General features: G+C 39.0%; 1 protein-coding gene across 2 annotated transcripts in view; it reads right to left on the bottom strand.

The window, feature by feature from the left end:
- tead1b (TEA domain family member 1b) overlaps positions 1 to 16,159 on the bottom strand; it is a 51,013-nt gene that overhangs the window by 30,251 nt on the left and 4,603 nt on the right. For both annotated transcript variants that reach the window (XM_082529299.1, XM_082529300.1), the window contains exon 3: positions 5,914 to 6,166. In XM_082529299.1, the coding sequence (XP_082385425.1) occupies positions 5,914 to 6,070 (157 nt within the window). In that variant the 5' untranslated portion in view covers positions 6,071 to 6,166. The remainder of the gene's footprint in view (positions 1 to 5,913; positions 6,167 to 16,159) is intronic.

The following is a 16,159-nucleotide window of genomic DNA, read 5'->3' as shown; positions in this document are numbered from 1 at the left end:
TCATTGGTCACTTGTCTTTGATGGTATTCCAAAAGGGCATACTCTTAGCAAAGACTATAAATGGAAAATCTGAGGAATTTTGCACAAAAATTACATTCAAAGGTATAACATTCAAACTCAGCAGTTTGGATTTTGATTGCTTCCTCTCAGTTGACTTCTCTAGATACAAAAAAACATTTTTTTCCCCCAAAACAACAGCACATGCCATACACCTCTACACCACAGTGAGCAGGACAGGTGTACAGTGTGTACTGATCCTGCCACAGGTAAAGGTGTGGATCGCAGGACTTGATAAGGTCCTGGGGAATAATGACATAATTTAAACCAGAAGTGGTAGCAGTCCACACACAGCTGCCATGGTTGGGTTCCTTCAGAGTTAATAATAGTTTCACAGTTCTATCATTAAACAATGAATTGCAAAACAAACAAGGCATGGGTAACACCTGACCTGTTGATTTGGCAACGAGCTGCACTATCCATTGTTGGTTAGCTGTACAGCTAATGGTAGAAATGACTGTTTAGTTACATACATCCAAAAGGTTTTGAGCATTGCTAACATCAGTTCATTCATAAAACTGGACATGTGTTGCACGAATCCATGCCTCGATCCATATCAAATTTTGGATTCTTCCTTTCCCCATTTTCCACCTCGCCAACAAGATCCATGAAAATCAGTTTTTGCACAATCGTGCTTAAAAAAAAAAAAAAGCCACACAGCAAACAGAAACATTACCTCATAGACCCTTAATGAGCTCTTCTTTTTCATTAAGCTTTCACCCAGAATGCTTCTTAGAGAGCTCTGGAGTGGGACCAAGTGTACTCAGGCCTAGTCTTCAAAACTTCCCGACCGTAATTATACAGTCATTGTGAAAAATGCCCATTAACCTCAAATAATATATTACCAATCACTTCACCTGGACTACTGTCACTGTGTGTGTTCTTTCTCTTCTATGGATGTATGAGAGAGTTCATTTGGCTTAGGCTCACTACACCCAAACCCTGCTACGGTGGGTAAAATATTTGTTGCCTGAATTACTCATGACATTCTTATCTAAATAAACATGCTTGTAAACACAAAGGAAAACATTACGGCCATGTCCATACAGGGTACAATAAATAGGTCTGTAATAAGTCTGTACAGAGGTTAGCGATTAGCTTAAGAAGAAAACAATCCTCCGTTCGAAACTACTGGCCAGTCGGGGCTTTTTTGTGTAGAGTCCACATGTTCTGCCTGTGTCATCGTGTTTTTATTTCTTACAGGTACTCCAGCTTCCTTTCACAAGTGGGTAAGTACAGTGCTGTTAAAAGTATTTGTTGTCTTGGGTTTTACATAATTGATCTTTCAGCCTACTTCACTTTGTCTGAAAGGTTCTATTTAAGTGATTTCTTGATTCATCTGGCCTGGCATTTATCAAAGATAATTTATGATTTAACATGGGGGGGGCAATTACTCCCTCCCCCCACATAGGACCAGGTAGATTTCTCTCTTTTTTCTCTCTCTTTTTTGTCTAAAAAAATAATAAATAATAATTGAAAACTTCATTTTGTCCAATATTACATTTTGTTTGATGATCAGAAATGTATGGCTAATATGCAAAAAATCAGAATGGCAAACGCTTTTTCATGGCACTGTGTACATTTGAGGATGAACTGTTGTCTGCGTTCCCCCTGCAGTAGACTTGATCAGGGTGTACCCTACCTGTCACACCCCATGACAGCTAGGACAGCCGTGAATTGGATAAGCGGGCAAGAAAATGAATGACTGGTAAATAAAGACAATTATTGTGACAGGCATTACTATATAACCATTACTGATCCTTGACTGATTTGGAAAAGTCAACAATAGCCTTTCCTATACATATCCTATACATAGATTCTTTCTTGGGTGGCCCGCAAGGAATCCATATTAACAGACAAACAAGAATAACTGTTAACTTTTTTTTTTTTATTATTTCATGTTCAAAAGATCTCCATCCATGATCAACATAATAGTGGACAATCTGTTACTCTCATTTTAAAAACTTCAAACCTCGCTAACCTGCTAGCCTCATGTTTCATGCTTTAACCACCAGCTGGTTCACCCGCACTCGCTCGTGCACGCACGCCCACGCTGCAAATCGAAGTCTGTGGGAAACACTAAAGATTGTTATGAAAGTAATGAACTCCTGCAACCTATTCAAATTAAAACTATTTTCTTTTTTGTCTTTAAGTGAAACCCACAGTGGTTTTAGGAAAGTCACATTGGCATTAAAAAGCAGCAACACATTGAAGGGCTGAAGAACAAGCATTGCCACTTGAGAAAGCACCAGTACAAAAGACCAGCAGCAGTGTGCTCCCCAGTGAAATCGGCAGAAAGATATCACCAACATCATATTTTTCAGGTACTGCATCTTCAATTATTAAAAAAATGAAAACATTTTCCCCCAAAACTGAACAGAAGCATTTAGCTCCTTTTTTGCTACAATTCTGCAACATTATCATGCAGTAGTAGCCGTCCCTGCCAAACCTTTTCAGCATCTACACATGAAAATCATTTTACTTCTGTGACAAACAGTTCTCATTTCAGTTAGACCAGGGCACAGCCCAAACACTCAGCTGCTGACGAGCCATCTGTAACCAGATATGGAGCACATCTGGCAGGCCCAACCGCTATTCAACCCTGCAGTCGCTTCTTCAGCAGATTTTAAGGTGGGTTCAACACCACAATAGCAAAACATTTGTTTGGATTTGTTGCTGGGGTTTCGTAATCTATCTTAGACAATAGCCTTGTTGGGAAATGTAAAAAGAAAACATGCTATGGGCAGCGGCGTTTTGCGACGGTTTGTGGTAAATCCATACCAGTGCAAATAATTTTATTAATTGGCACAACTTACATATAAGATTTTGTAATTAAGCATTTGACACAGGAAATGAAAATTAAAAATTAAAACTTGTCAAAAAGAAGAAATCAAAAATACCACAATCTGAAGACATTTCAGAAAAACATTTTTATAATACTGAGAATGTCAACTGAATCGAAAAGAGGCTTACACTTAGCATTGCTCATTTATAACTCTAGAAAAATAATTTTTCATGCTTTAATCCACAGCAGAGGGGCAGCTTCTCTGGCAGCCTCGCTCTGTGTGGGGACCAGGGATTTGGAGGGAGAGACAGTGGGGAGGATCCCGTTGTTTGAGCCCACATCTTTGTAGTGGCAACTGAGGGGATTCGCTGCAACTCCTAGAATTTACATTTTGTTTGGCCGGAGGGGTCACATGACAGCTGCAACCCAATGCTCAGAGGAGCTTTCTGCTTTCACTTGACACTGACAGGCTGTGAGACGGTCCAACACCGCAGAGAGAAAATATTCCCTCTTTCCATGACATCACCCAGGCCAGCCAGGAACAGGGGGGGAGTGGTGGGAGGAGAGGGGGCACAGCTGGTGGCAGCCGTAGTACCATCTGCTACTGACTAATAGTTCGTGCTGCTTTACTTATAAACTTGCACTTCTGTGAACCAGAGTGACAGCTCCATGGTCATAGTCACCATCAGTCTTACGTTGCTCGGCACAGCCATAACTGAAGCATGTCTTTCCTTTTTAAAGGAGCAGCACTTTGGAAAATACCCTTACTGACAACTGATCCATACAAACACTCAACAGGCTGGTCTTGATAAGGTTTATGAGCAAGTCTGAATCACTTCCCACAAAATGCCTGTAAAAACACAACTTGTCACCTTAATTACATTTAATTCCAGGTAAATGTTTCCCTATGGTGATTAGCTGCTGATACTAGCTTTGTATTTAGATATGAGATATATATATATATATATATATATATTAGGGGTGCAACGATACACAAAATTCACGGTTCGGTTCGGTTCGATACTTTGGTGTCACGGTTCGATATTTTTTCGATACAAAAAAAATGTTCATGCCTTTTTAATTTGTCATTTATTAAAATTATAAATATATATTTTAACACAAAAGTACAGTTTTTAAATTTGCACTTTCTTTTTGCCTTATAGTCTGATTTGTCATAACTTCTCCGTTTTGTGGTAAGCTTTTCTTTGGCTGTCACTTCTTCACCCTGACCTGTCTTATTTGGCTCAGCAGAACTAAAATATATATCTGTCTGTGAAGGTTCTCAGTCATCCAGGTCATCGTAGTGAAATATATATCCTGCCGCACTCACATAAGCTCAGCGATTCTCTGCGCGATCAACCTCTCACATGTTTAAGCTGCGGGAGATTTCACTTGTCATGTTTGCATAGTAAGCTAACAATTAATAAGACGATGTCAGAGGAATTGGTGCACAAATTATCATCACTCACAGATCAGTGCTGTCGCTCTCTATACACAGTTCGCGCGATTGCAAAGTGAAAGCAAAAAAACAAGCGCAAATTCAAACACGATTTCAATATGTCACATATTGACAGTGGCTCACCCAATGACATAATTACCCAGCTACATTTCTGAAAGAATGCAAAAGCATTGACATATATTTTTCCTTCCTACAATAGCCCGACAGGCAGGGCAGAGATAGCCCCGGGACTTCGGGCTAGCGATATTGCGAGCCCTGTATCTGATTGAGGAATCACTCATCTTTGGAAAAGAGAGTTTATTACAGAGAAATGTCTCTTTCCAAAATAAAAGCTATACTATAAGCTTCTTCTGGGCTATATTCTCAGCAGCATATTAAACATATCAGGTCTCCATAAGGAGAATCCTGTGCTAACAGCTGTCTAAATGACTCGGCTAAAGTTTGTAGCATGCATGCTTGTTGTTTTTGTCTTTGCACTAGGATGATGTCGGCGTAAATGTGCAGTCATATTCGTCGTGTTCCCACTAGTGCTTTCAGGTTAATCTCGTTGAAATAACCTTAACGCCACAACACGGCAAATCTCCGTTAACGAGCTACCCTATACAGAGGGGCTAGACGGCCAACACGTTAACGAGCTAACTGCGCTAACACACTAGCTCCCACCCATGTAATTGAGCATTGCATGGCACATCCAACATACTGTTTTACTTTAGTCCATGACTCGCTTACCTTCAGGGTCATACGTCACATGAAAACCAAAATAATTCCAAACGCCAGATCTGAATGAGGGTGGGGAGGTCCACTTCTGTCTCTCTAGCTTGCCCTGCGCTCTTCCTTCTGACCATGCTGTCTGTGTTGAGTGCTCAGTGAATCTGCGTTCCTAGGCTGCACTCTCGAGCCTAGGCGGAGTAGTCAAATGCAGATTCACTGAGCGCTCAACACAGACAGCATCGTCAGAAGGAAAGTTGATAAAATAAATTACAAATTTTGCATTGTTCTTTTTTTTTTCTCCCCTTTGGTTTTCTTTCTTTCTCTCCCCCTCTTTCTTTCATTCTTTCCCCCTGTCCTATCCCACAGTCATGTCTGTCCCGTTTGCAACTGAAAATAAAATAAATTCATAATTATAATAAAGGTCAATCAAATGGACCAATATGATGATCCACTTAAAATAAATCCTCTTGGCATCTTTCTTGGCCTCAAGACAACAATTCTGATGGCTATAGATCCAAACGGGACACAAAAAAAAAAAAAAAAAAAAAATTGAAAAAAATTGTATTGTTCGATACATATGCGTACCGAGCCGAAAGCACTGTATCGAACGGTTCAATATCGATACGAATATCGTTGCACCCCTAATATATATATTAGGGGTGATGTGTGTGTGTATATATATATATATTAGGGGTGATGTGTGTGTGTATATATATATATATATATATATATATATATATATATATATATATATATATATATATATATATATATATATATATATATATATATATATATATATATATATATATATATATATATATATAGTCCTCAAAACTAAAAGCAGCAGAGATAATGAATGTGAAAACTCACACTTACACATGCAACAACTTTTACTCACCATACATCTTTCCCTCATCAGAGAGGATGATTTTCCTGCGCCCACAAGGAGGATAGATGGCCAGGGCCTCCTGGAAGCTCTGTTCAATGTCAGGGCTCCACACCCCCTCTGCATCATTGTCCACAGGCTTGTCTGCCGAGTCGCTCATCCTCTCCATGTCCTCGGCAGGGCTCTCGCTGCCGCTCCAGCTGCTGGGATCAATTGTGGCGGTTGAGCTCTCCAAGCTGAAGCTTGGAGCAGACTAGGGAGAGACCTGGAATTCCCAAAAAAAAAAAAAACCCGCAGATCATGACTACTGCAACAGAAAAGCAGAGAACCATCTTCAAAAACAGAATGCTTACAGTTAGTAAAGAGCACAATATGGAGTGGAAGCAGCTAAAGAAGCTTGGACATCACCAAGAAAGTTGTTGAATTGATTTACAACGGATGTTATGGGTTTAAACAGCTGAAGATTTTCTCTCATGGACTTCTTGCTAATTAAATGGCAATGCACAGTGTAAAGGTCTGGGAAATGTATTTTTTCCCCCTTTATTCAGCACCTGTGCAACTGCTCTTAGCTCTATATATTCCTATGAGCTGTAACAAGTACAAAGTCAATGCTGTCAGCAAAGTTGCTAGTTTGATTCCTCTAGGGAAAAAGCATCGACATGCCTCATTACCACCGGCGCTGAGCTAAAGCGCCCAGTCTCAAAGTCTTTAGTGGACAACAGGAAGACTGTGGTTGTAGCTGGCAGCTTGAAGGTGTAAATGTGTATACCAGTGACTGTGAAGAGAAACATTTATATGAAAACAATAATAAATGAAAGACAAAGAAAAAAAACAAAACATTGTGACTACTAATCCGTAGCGCTAACATCTCCAGTCAGCCGCAGCAACTATGGTGGCATAAGGGAATCAGACATTTGAGCAACACATAGGAGCTGGAGCCAAGCTGCTCACACAGCTGGAGAAAGTCTCATCTCACCAGTGGCTACTGACAAGACCAACAAGCTCCTGGTGAACATGCAGCTAATAAAGAGGGGCCTGTCATTGTGCCAAGACAGCAATATCAAGTAACGTGAAACCTGTAACACAAACTATTCTATATACTATATACACATTACAACATTTATGAATGTTCTGACTGGTATTTTAAAGCGTAATAAGATCCAGCACTGTGGTCAGTATGAAACGTTTTGCCTTCTTCTGAAAACATTCAGTGACATCAAGAGCCAGCGTCTGATCAAGGACTCCAAGGGGCGTTTGATGAGGTGGTTAAATAACCTAAAGAAATATCAGAATTCAAATACCCATTTGTTCTGTATTGAGCGTGGGCAGTCAGTCTACAGGTTCCTCGCAGATCATTCATTATGTAAAGGATGAATTTATACTTGGTATGTATAAGAAAGTATGATGTTTAACAAAAGAGCAAGAACACAAAACTGTAAATGTAGACTTTAAAGGGGAACAAAGACAGACCTTAACCTTAATGCTAACCTTAGGCAATTTAAAAGTCTTTTTTTTTTTATTAAACGTTTTTCCCAAGTTTTAACAATCAGAATGGAGACAAATAATAATCCTGAAACACATTTAAAAAACTAGTCCATTTGGCCTTTCTCCAAAACATAGAGTTAGGGTATGGTTATCATCTTAAAACATTAGAAGACTGCTAATGTCCTCTTAGAATTTAGTATTTTCCAAATGTGCTAAATCATTGACAGCATCACAGCTAGGAAGTCAAACACAGCTCAGGCAAACAGGTTAGACAGCATGCATGGAAGAAGAAGACATCCTAAAAGGCAAGCTATATAGCAAATTCCTTGAAAGATATACTTTTCAGATAACAAATAGTTAAACCACTGATGAGTTTGTATAGGTCTCGTATGACGGATAGGTGACGAGGAATGACCCTGATAGGCTGCATAAACCAGACTTACTTCAGCCTTTTGTATCCAGATCAATGCAGTCGTCTACACTGTGCTTCTGCTTCAGTCAGCCTGTGTAAAGTGCTTCTTTTAGACTTCACTAAAACATACTAATTCGATAACTGGATATTGGGCTATGGGCTCAATAAAGCAATACAGTACTGTGAATCATAAATCCAGTGTTTATACTCATTGAGTAAAAAGTGTGTCATCCCTACACATCTGTTGTAAAAGTAAGCAAATTCGGCAGTGAGCAATTTTCTTTCTTCTTCATGCCTCAAAGAACACTTTGAAAAATCTCAGTGTATGCTTAATTCACAATCAAAAGTAATTTCACATTTGACATTATATGCTAACAACTGACTGAGGTTTCTCATGGCCCTAATCCCTCCACACTTTCCAGACAACTGCTTCCTCCCTGAGCAAGATCCTATTCAAGCAGCACAAGCTGTCAGGAAGTGGGAATAGTAGCATATGTTTCTTCCAGCATGTCAGTTCATGAGGGGGAAAGGGGGGATGGGAGCAAGCTGTTGGGGAAAAAAACTCCCAGAGAGCAGAGGGAGAGAGAGCTTTTACTGAATTCCGTTTTTGTGTGCTGACTGCTGACGCTGCAGAACCAACTCACAAACTGATGAGGGAGGGGAAACGTTCCCATTTCAACCACTAAAGGGCTGAACCTCTTTCTGGATGTGCTCCTCTTAACCCAACCAAGTGATTATCTGTGCTCATAATCGAATCCAGCTTACATTTTTATGGCAAAATATCTTTCTGAAGAAAAACGCTCGCCCGTGTCCTCGTGAAGCTCGAGCAGCAAGCGCCCAGTCTCCTCATATCTAGTCTAATGAAACATTCTTTCCAGATTTGTAAAAGCACAACTGCAACAAATCGAATCCAAGTAAAAATAAATATACCTCAACTTTAAAATCTAATCCTCTTTCATCAATAAGCTGACATGGATGTTTTGTGTCTTCTGTTATGTTTTGTAGGAACACTGGTTCTCTGTTGTGGTATGCTATGGTTGGTAAAGTGATACTTTAATCAGTCTTTAGAGACAGTGTGGTTTTCTCCATCATGCTTCCCATCCTGTGCATGCGCCTTCCTCCAAACATTGCAAAGACCAAAAACGTTTGAAGAGCTATAATAACATTATATCAGCGATGCCTGATGGAAAATGTTGGGCTTAAAATGTATAAATATGAGCTTCATGAAAGCCTATAATGCATTTACAATGAGCACATAAGGGCTTTGTAATATCTTGTAACATCTGTCATCGTCAACATGGGAATTAAAAAAAGAAATATGCATCTGGATGAGAATCTATTGAAATTCACCAAATTACTAACAACCGAGGACACATCTGGAATGGGAATAATTAAAGTTAGTGTGGTGTTTAACTGCTAGGACAGTGAGTACTGACAACATGGGTGATTTATTCTCAAACCAACTTCTGAGTCAACCAAAGCAAGTGTCTATTAAGGCTTCTGTTACCACAGTTTTGTAGTGAACAATATTTCCAATATTATAAAATTTGTTTATGATATTTCAAGTAACTGCTACTCTCTATTCTTACTAATAATCTCACTTCTTGGTGCTTTCTAATACATCAATACACTCATCTTAGACACTAACGCATGAATAATTTAATTAAAATAAATTTTTTTTACTAAGTAGCTTTATTTTCTTTACTTTTTCTATAACTCTTTTTTTTTTTAAATAAAAGCACCATCTGAATACATCTGACAACAAATGGGTAGAAAATCAGGCCAGCTCACAATCATTTATCAGCACTTTTCCTGTGATGTTCACAATATCAGCGAACTGAGGGAGAAGAAAACAAACACCTTAAACCTGAACATGAACTGCCTTATTAAAAGCATCAATGTGTCAGAGTTCAAACCTGTGGAAGAAGAGCCTATTCTACATTTCAATTTCAATTTCAATTTTATTTCTATAGCACATTTAAAAGTCACAGGTACAACAAAGTGCTTCACAGACGAGCCATACTTGCAGGTTTACAGCAAAAGAAAACAATTAACAACAAAGAAATACAGTTATAGGATGGTAATATTGCAACAAGCACGAACCGGGAAGAAATTAAGCTAAGTAGTTTGAAAGGCGAGCTTAAACAAATGGATTTGAAAGATTGAATAGTTTCCGACGCACGGACATCAACCGGCAGGCTGTTCCAGAGTTTTGGTGCAGCAAAAGCAAAGGCACGATCCCCCTTCGTCTTTAGTCGAGACATTGGTTGCATTAGGAGCCCCTGATTAGAGGATCTGAGTGCCCTTGGAATAAAACCATAAGTAAAATGTATATCTCCATTAACCTTTTGATTATTAAAAATTCCAGACTTAGCTCTTATTAACAGAGAAACAAAATAACAGCTGGATTCATTTGCCCCGCCCATACTTTGAGACATATTTAAATGCATTTAGAGAGGAAAACTAATTTTTTTTTTTTATATATCTTGAAGCTGCTGAAATTGCTGAGCATGTCTCACTCTGCGGACAAGCATTAATGCTTCTTTTCTGCAGAAATTACTCCACTAACAATGTTTTTCCACAGGGCTTTTTCATAATATGAGAGCAAATGTGTCTTCTGGATGCTGATGATTAGCTGAGGGAAAACAAAGTAAGTCAAGCAGCACAAACAACACGCCGAACCTGGCAACAAAGAATAAAATGAGTTTAAACTTCAAGCCCACTCTCAAAAGAGAGGGAAGAGTGTCTAAAGGGCACACAGAGGCTCTAAAACCATCACTTTTAGCCAGAAACTATGTAGCTGAGTGTTGATCTGCATCTTCCTTCAGGTCATCCATCCAAAACTACTGGCACAGGCTGCTGGCACACAGCACTATCTAGACGGATTTACAACAACTTTAAAAGGATCTGAAAGAGAAAAAAAAACAACAACCCCAAACTGGCTTTTACCTTCTTGTCACTTTTTCCGGCGGCACGAGCAGTTTTATCTTTGTTCACCCGTTTCGAACAGAATAATCGGAGTCATTTCTTGCTCTTGCTTTTCTTGCAAATCTGTACAAATTTTTATTCCAATGCTTTCTTAAACATGCCTAGTAAACTGCAAAGCATTATTAATGCCATCACTCTTCTTAGAAACTTCCCTTAACTTGAACTTGGCGGCTGAAAATGACAGATGTATGGCGGCTAGATAAAGAGATCATTCAGGTTCGCCAATGCTAAAAATATCCATATGCACACTTACATGAACACCACATACACACACTGCATAGAAATGCTGCGAATTCTTGTACATATTGTAAATGTATTCTATATGCATGTGCACGCTGTTTGCATTTCGTCATTTCATTGTTTGAGTAATGTACTTTTTAATGACAATAAAATTGAATTTCACCTAAACTAACATATAATTTGATAAGTTAAACATTACTTGTTAACCCTCCAGCAAACAAGCTATAGTAACTATACTGATTGAGTGGGGTAATTCATGACCCCATAATATTTTATATGCTATCCATTTCACATAAAACGTCATCATAACAGCATGTCCTTTAATGTAGCAGCTCTTCTAAAACTTTCTAAACAATAAGCAGTCAACATTTTCCATCATTTTTATCCAACAATGAATGAATCAGCCTGATTGTTTTCATGATCACTTTGGCTGTTAAAGCATCGGCCTCTTAGCCACAGGCCACAGAAACACTTGACCATGTAATGATGTAATGTTAAAAAGCATACATGTATTTCCAAGGTGATAAATGACCCCACTCAATTTTCCCCATTTATCTTGCCACATCGATGGGTCAGTTTTTGTAAAAACTATAAAAGATCATAGAAGCAGACTGAAAAATTCAGGGTAGGAAACACTTTTTAGAATTAAAAATATCAGAATGACCCATAAATATACGGCTGAGGTCATATATGGCCCCGAACAGTCACATGGAAGTTTATATGAAGGGTGGGTTATCTGACTGTTTTATATCACAGTGTGGAGGTAAACAGGATGCTTTTAAAATCAACTAAGCAAAAGTGTTATTGGTTGTGACATAAGGAGAGAGGTGGTCAGGAAAAGCACAACAAGTCTTTTAACTTAAAAACAAAACTGAATGAACGACAGCATGGTGACCAGCATGAAAGAAACATCAAAGCTCTGAAGATGAAATCAAAAATGAAATCAGAGTGAAAACAGGATGCATTAAGAGATTTTTGAGCTGGCTCTCTAGCCCTGAGATGAAATGACCGCATTTTTTTTCAAGCTACCACACAGATAATTAATCGTATGAGCACATACATTCAAACTAAACCTGCAGGCAGAACTGTAGTCCATAAATAAAGAAAAGATACACTTATAGGATAGGTCGTCCGTGGTCTTTAGGCCAAATCGACATGTTTGGACCCATGAGGTTTCAAACAGGTTATGTGAAGCTACATGACACTCGAATGTGACGAAACACAAATAAACCTAATGCCCTTATCACCAGTGTGCTGCCAAGATCTTTCTTTCAGTGTAAATGAATGCTTTTATAATGATTAAATGTACCATAAACTGCTGATGTGCAGTCTGACATGTTAGCAAAATTGTTTGAAAACAGTCAGTTCTGAACAAATACACCGATGTGCTGCAGCTCAAATTACCTGGCTAAACTGCATGCAAAGGACTAGATAGTTTTGCTGTGTGAAAAATGTGAATAATCTGGCAGTTGTCAATGAAGACGGTCTCTTAGTGCCTTAGAATTTGAAGACTAATTACGCCTGTCAAAAGAGGGTATGAATGTCACCCGTAGAAACACTTTTGGCTTACAGATAATTGCATACTTCTGTCTTTGCAGGGTGTACACCATAGAAATGGTCTTATTTGTGAGATGCAGGGTAAAGATGGCCTGCAATGCAATAAGTGAATGTGGTAGCTAAGCAGAGTAGTAGGTGTGACATGGAATTATGGGAAATTACACTTACTGCAAGATTACATAAACCACTCACCAAGCTGGAATTCAGCTCCTTAAATTAAGAGAACCCATTTCACCCATCAGACAGAGCAAGGTAATGAAATAGCAGATGAGAGGTCTCAAATGTAATTTTCCATGTGGAGTTCTTTTGTGCCGTTATCTCAGAGGGTGCAATAATAATTCTCTGAATGACTTTTGTGCACCCCATAATGGCCCACAGTAGCTAAGGCCACAGTGTGTAAAACTATAATTACCATGTGATTTCAAAACATTTTTAGCATGCTGTGAAGACATATTCTGGCCCCTGCGTAATTATTACAGCAATGTTAAAAATATTCCAGGCAACACGCAACTAACTATGAACATTTACAAAGACAGACGTTATTGAAATTCCACATTCAGTCATTAAAAACAAATTAATTACCTTGAAGAAGGCATGTTTGTGGAATGAAGTCTTTCACAGCAGGCCTTTGAGGACCTTGAGATACAAAACACACTAAAATAAAAACTAACCAGCTCGAAGTGAAGTGGATGCATGCACTGACTGTTCAAAGTTCTTTCAAATCAACTAAAGGGTTGCAACCCAAGTCCAAACTCTAAGCGGAAAAAAGGGAGGAATCAAAATATTTAAAGGCAACCTTACGAAATAATTAAAGAATCCGAGTGGGGTTTTCATTCAAGTTTAATTGATAAGTCTCAAAAAACATTTTTAAAAAGAATAAATAATATCAATTTCCAAAGCTTTCTTATGCTCCCTCTGTTATTGGCAAAGACCCAGTGTTTATTTCTTGCCTCTTTGAACTTCCAAGCTTAAGTGCTGTGAATCTGTCTGCTATCATCTCTCTCAAATCTGAGGTCTTCATCCCACTACCCAGCAACCATCAGGCCACTGTGGGATCAATCTTTGTTTGAGATTGATTTACAGGTTCTGTCAGAGCAGCCCTCTCTACCTGCCTCAGACTGTGAAACAGGTAAAAACAACAACATGATCTGGACAACATCAGATGCGTCGTCAGCCGAGAAAAGAGGCAACGCTAAAGGTCTTCCACTTGCACAGCAGAGGGAAAATTGACTGTAAATCTCAGAGACAAAAATCTCTCCTTCTGAGGACACATCCCTGCTCTGCCAGTAATATCAAAAACATTACATATAAACAAAAAGGAAAAAGAAAACACAATTTACCATTCAGACACGAAACGTAATGAAAGCTCAGGGGACATTTGCCTATCAAAAATTTGCAGTGCATACCAGACGGCATACACCCATGTCAGAGTGGTGTGGAGTGCGAGAGGAACACATAAAGCTCAGGAAATTAAAGCTGTAAATAAAGGTTCGTCAGATAAAGGATCTCCTGACAGTTATGAGAGCAGAGCAGGCAGAGGGCTGGCTGCTGGCTCATCCAGGACGCGTGCGGACGGGCATGAAAAAACAAATCACAGTGATGAGCATGAAGGCCACCATTTGCATTTGGCGCTGCCAATTCACACCGACTTTCATCTCTTTTCTTCTGCATCTCCAGTCTTCATTTGTCCCCTTATATACGTTTCTCCTTTTTCTCTGTTGTCATTTTTTCCTCTCCTTGACAACTCTTGTATACCACACTGGACTCCCCCTGTCAATGAAGGTGTCCAAAAAGGTATAGAAAGTGTTGACAAGCCAAGAAAAATGTAACTCAAATGTTCTGTCTTTCAATTTTACAACAGTCTTTTGTCCTGTGACAGCTGGGATGGGCGATCTCCTCGACGATACTGAATGGATGGATAGATTAACCCCATCCATACAGAGATTGTATTCAACAGGTAAACGTTTTTTTTATTTGATGCTATGATTTTGCGTCAGTGGGAATTTGTCAGGTTTTCTTAACTTTCTTATTTAGCTACATCCTAAAATGTTCTTTTTAAAAAGTTACATTTTTCTTGTTCTTTACAAATGTCTAGGATTAATGCACTTAGACTAAACCATTTAGAAATCTATACTTCTTTCATTGCTTATTACAAGGAAAACACTACAGTAAGATGCAGTCTTCCATATTTGTACACCAGAAAACAAGAACAGGCTAGTGTGCGAAGTCAGAAAAATCTTGCAGTTGTTGCCATGCAATGTGAATACAGGCGAATCAGCGTTTTTGTGTTTTCAAATATTTAAAAGCAAGGAAAAAATTTCCAACAACTGGGATTGAACTGACGCCGCCAACAATCAGCAGTGGAGGACAATTTCACTGACGGTGTTCGAGGGCAAATGGAGCTGTTTGGTTTAGCTTCACTTTCAAACAGTAGTAGGAAAAAAAAAGGCGAGAGCTTGGAGAAAAGTGAGTCAAAACAGAGGACTTTACAGTAAGATATGAATATATATCCCTGTAATTTGATTCCAGCTATTGGTTGTACTACTCAGGGGTGGGAGTTTCTAATGCAGCTGCATTTATGTGAGTATTACTTTGGTTTGGTGTGAGGGCATGAACTAAGACAGTTTGAGTTTAACCTTGTCTTTATTTATGTTTAAAAATACTGTCACTACATACTTTCTCGTGGTTTACTGAAAGCTGTATTGTTCGCTAATAAACCCGCTTCCATGTATTAATGATGTAATTACAATTAAACACCTCCTAGTTGAAAATGTCCACTATTTGGGCCAATTCAAAAGACTAAACAGACACACACACACACACACAAAAAGTTTGGACGGCACTGCTCTCCACTGCAGCATCCTGGCTCAGATTCCAAACTAATTTACCGGGTACAGCCCGCATATTAATGTTGGGAGCTTGCCTTCCAATCTACGTGTGCCTTCTCTGAATCCAGGGCACCTCGAGGGCAGAAAAAGCCTGGCTGATCTGTGTCAGTCACGACACTACTACAGCGACCATCGAGGAAAGGTCTTGTGAGAATTTATTACAAGAGGTACCTGGGGAGTATGAACAAAATAACCCACATTTGAATACATGCCACAAATTATACACAGTTTCAGTAAATGAAGTGACAGTGCGCCTTTGTTCCATGGATTTCCTTCAACTAGCGGAGAAGCCGAACACCACTGCCACTACTATGGTCGGCACTGAGAAAGGAAGTTGTTGAAGCCGAGATTTCCTGCTTTCATTGCGGTTAAGAGCAAAAAATGTTTATAGTGGTTTCAGAAACTGACTCATGAAATGATTCAGAGTACATATTGCTTTTTGTCTGTGTTTTACCATGAAGCAGAGCTCATTTGTCTTTTTTTCCCCCTGCTTTCATATAAGAACTCCAGACAAAGTCCAAGTGTCTAAGAAACACATCAATAACGAGCGGTTATGACACCGTGAATTCTAAATGCCTTTTTCCAGAACTAATAATTGAGATTGCCATATGGTAAGCATTATAAGACTGCAATATTAAAGTGGTACGACTTCAAAGGGTGAGAGAAGCTCAATGATTTGGTGCTTTAT

The sequence above is a fragment of the Aulonocara stuartgranti genome (assembly GCF_965226115.1).
Source record: "Aulonocara stuartgranti genome assembly, chromosome: 1".
In the NCBI taxonomy this organism is placed as follows: Eukaryota; Metazoa; Chordata; class Actinopteri; order Cichliformes; family Cichlidae; genus Aulonocara; species Aulonocara stuartgranti.
The sequence above is the reverse complement of the archived record's forward strand: the minus strand, read 5'-3'. Positions and strand labels throughout refer to the sequence as shown.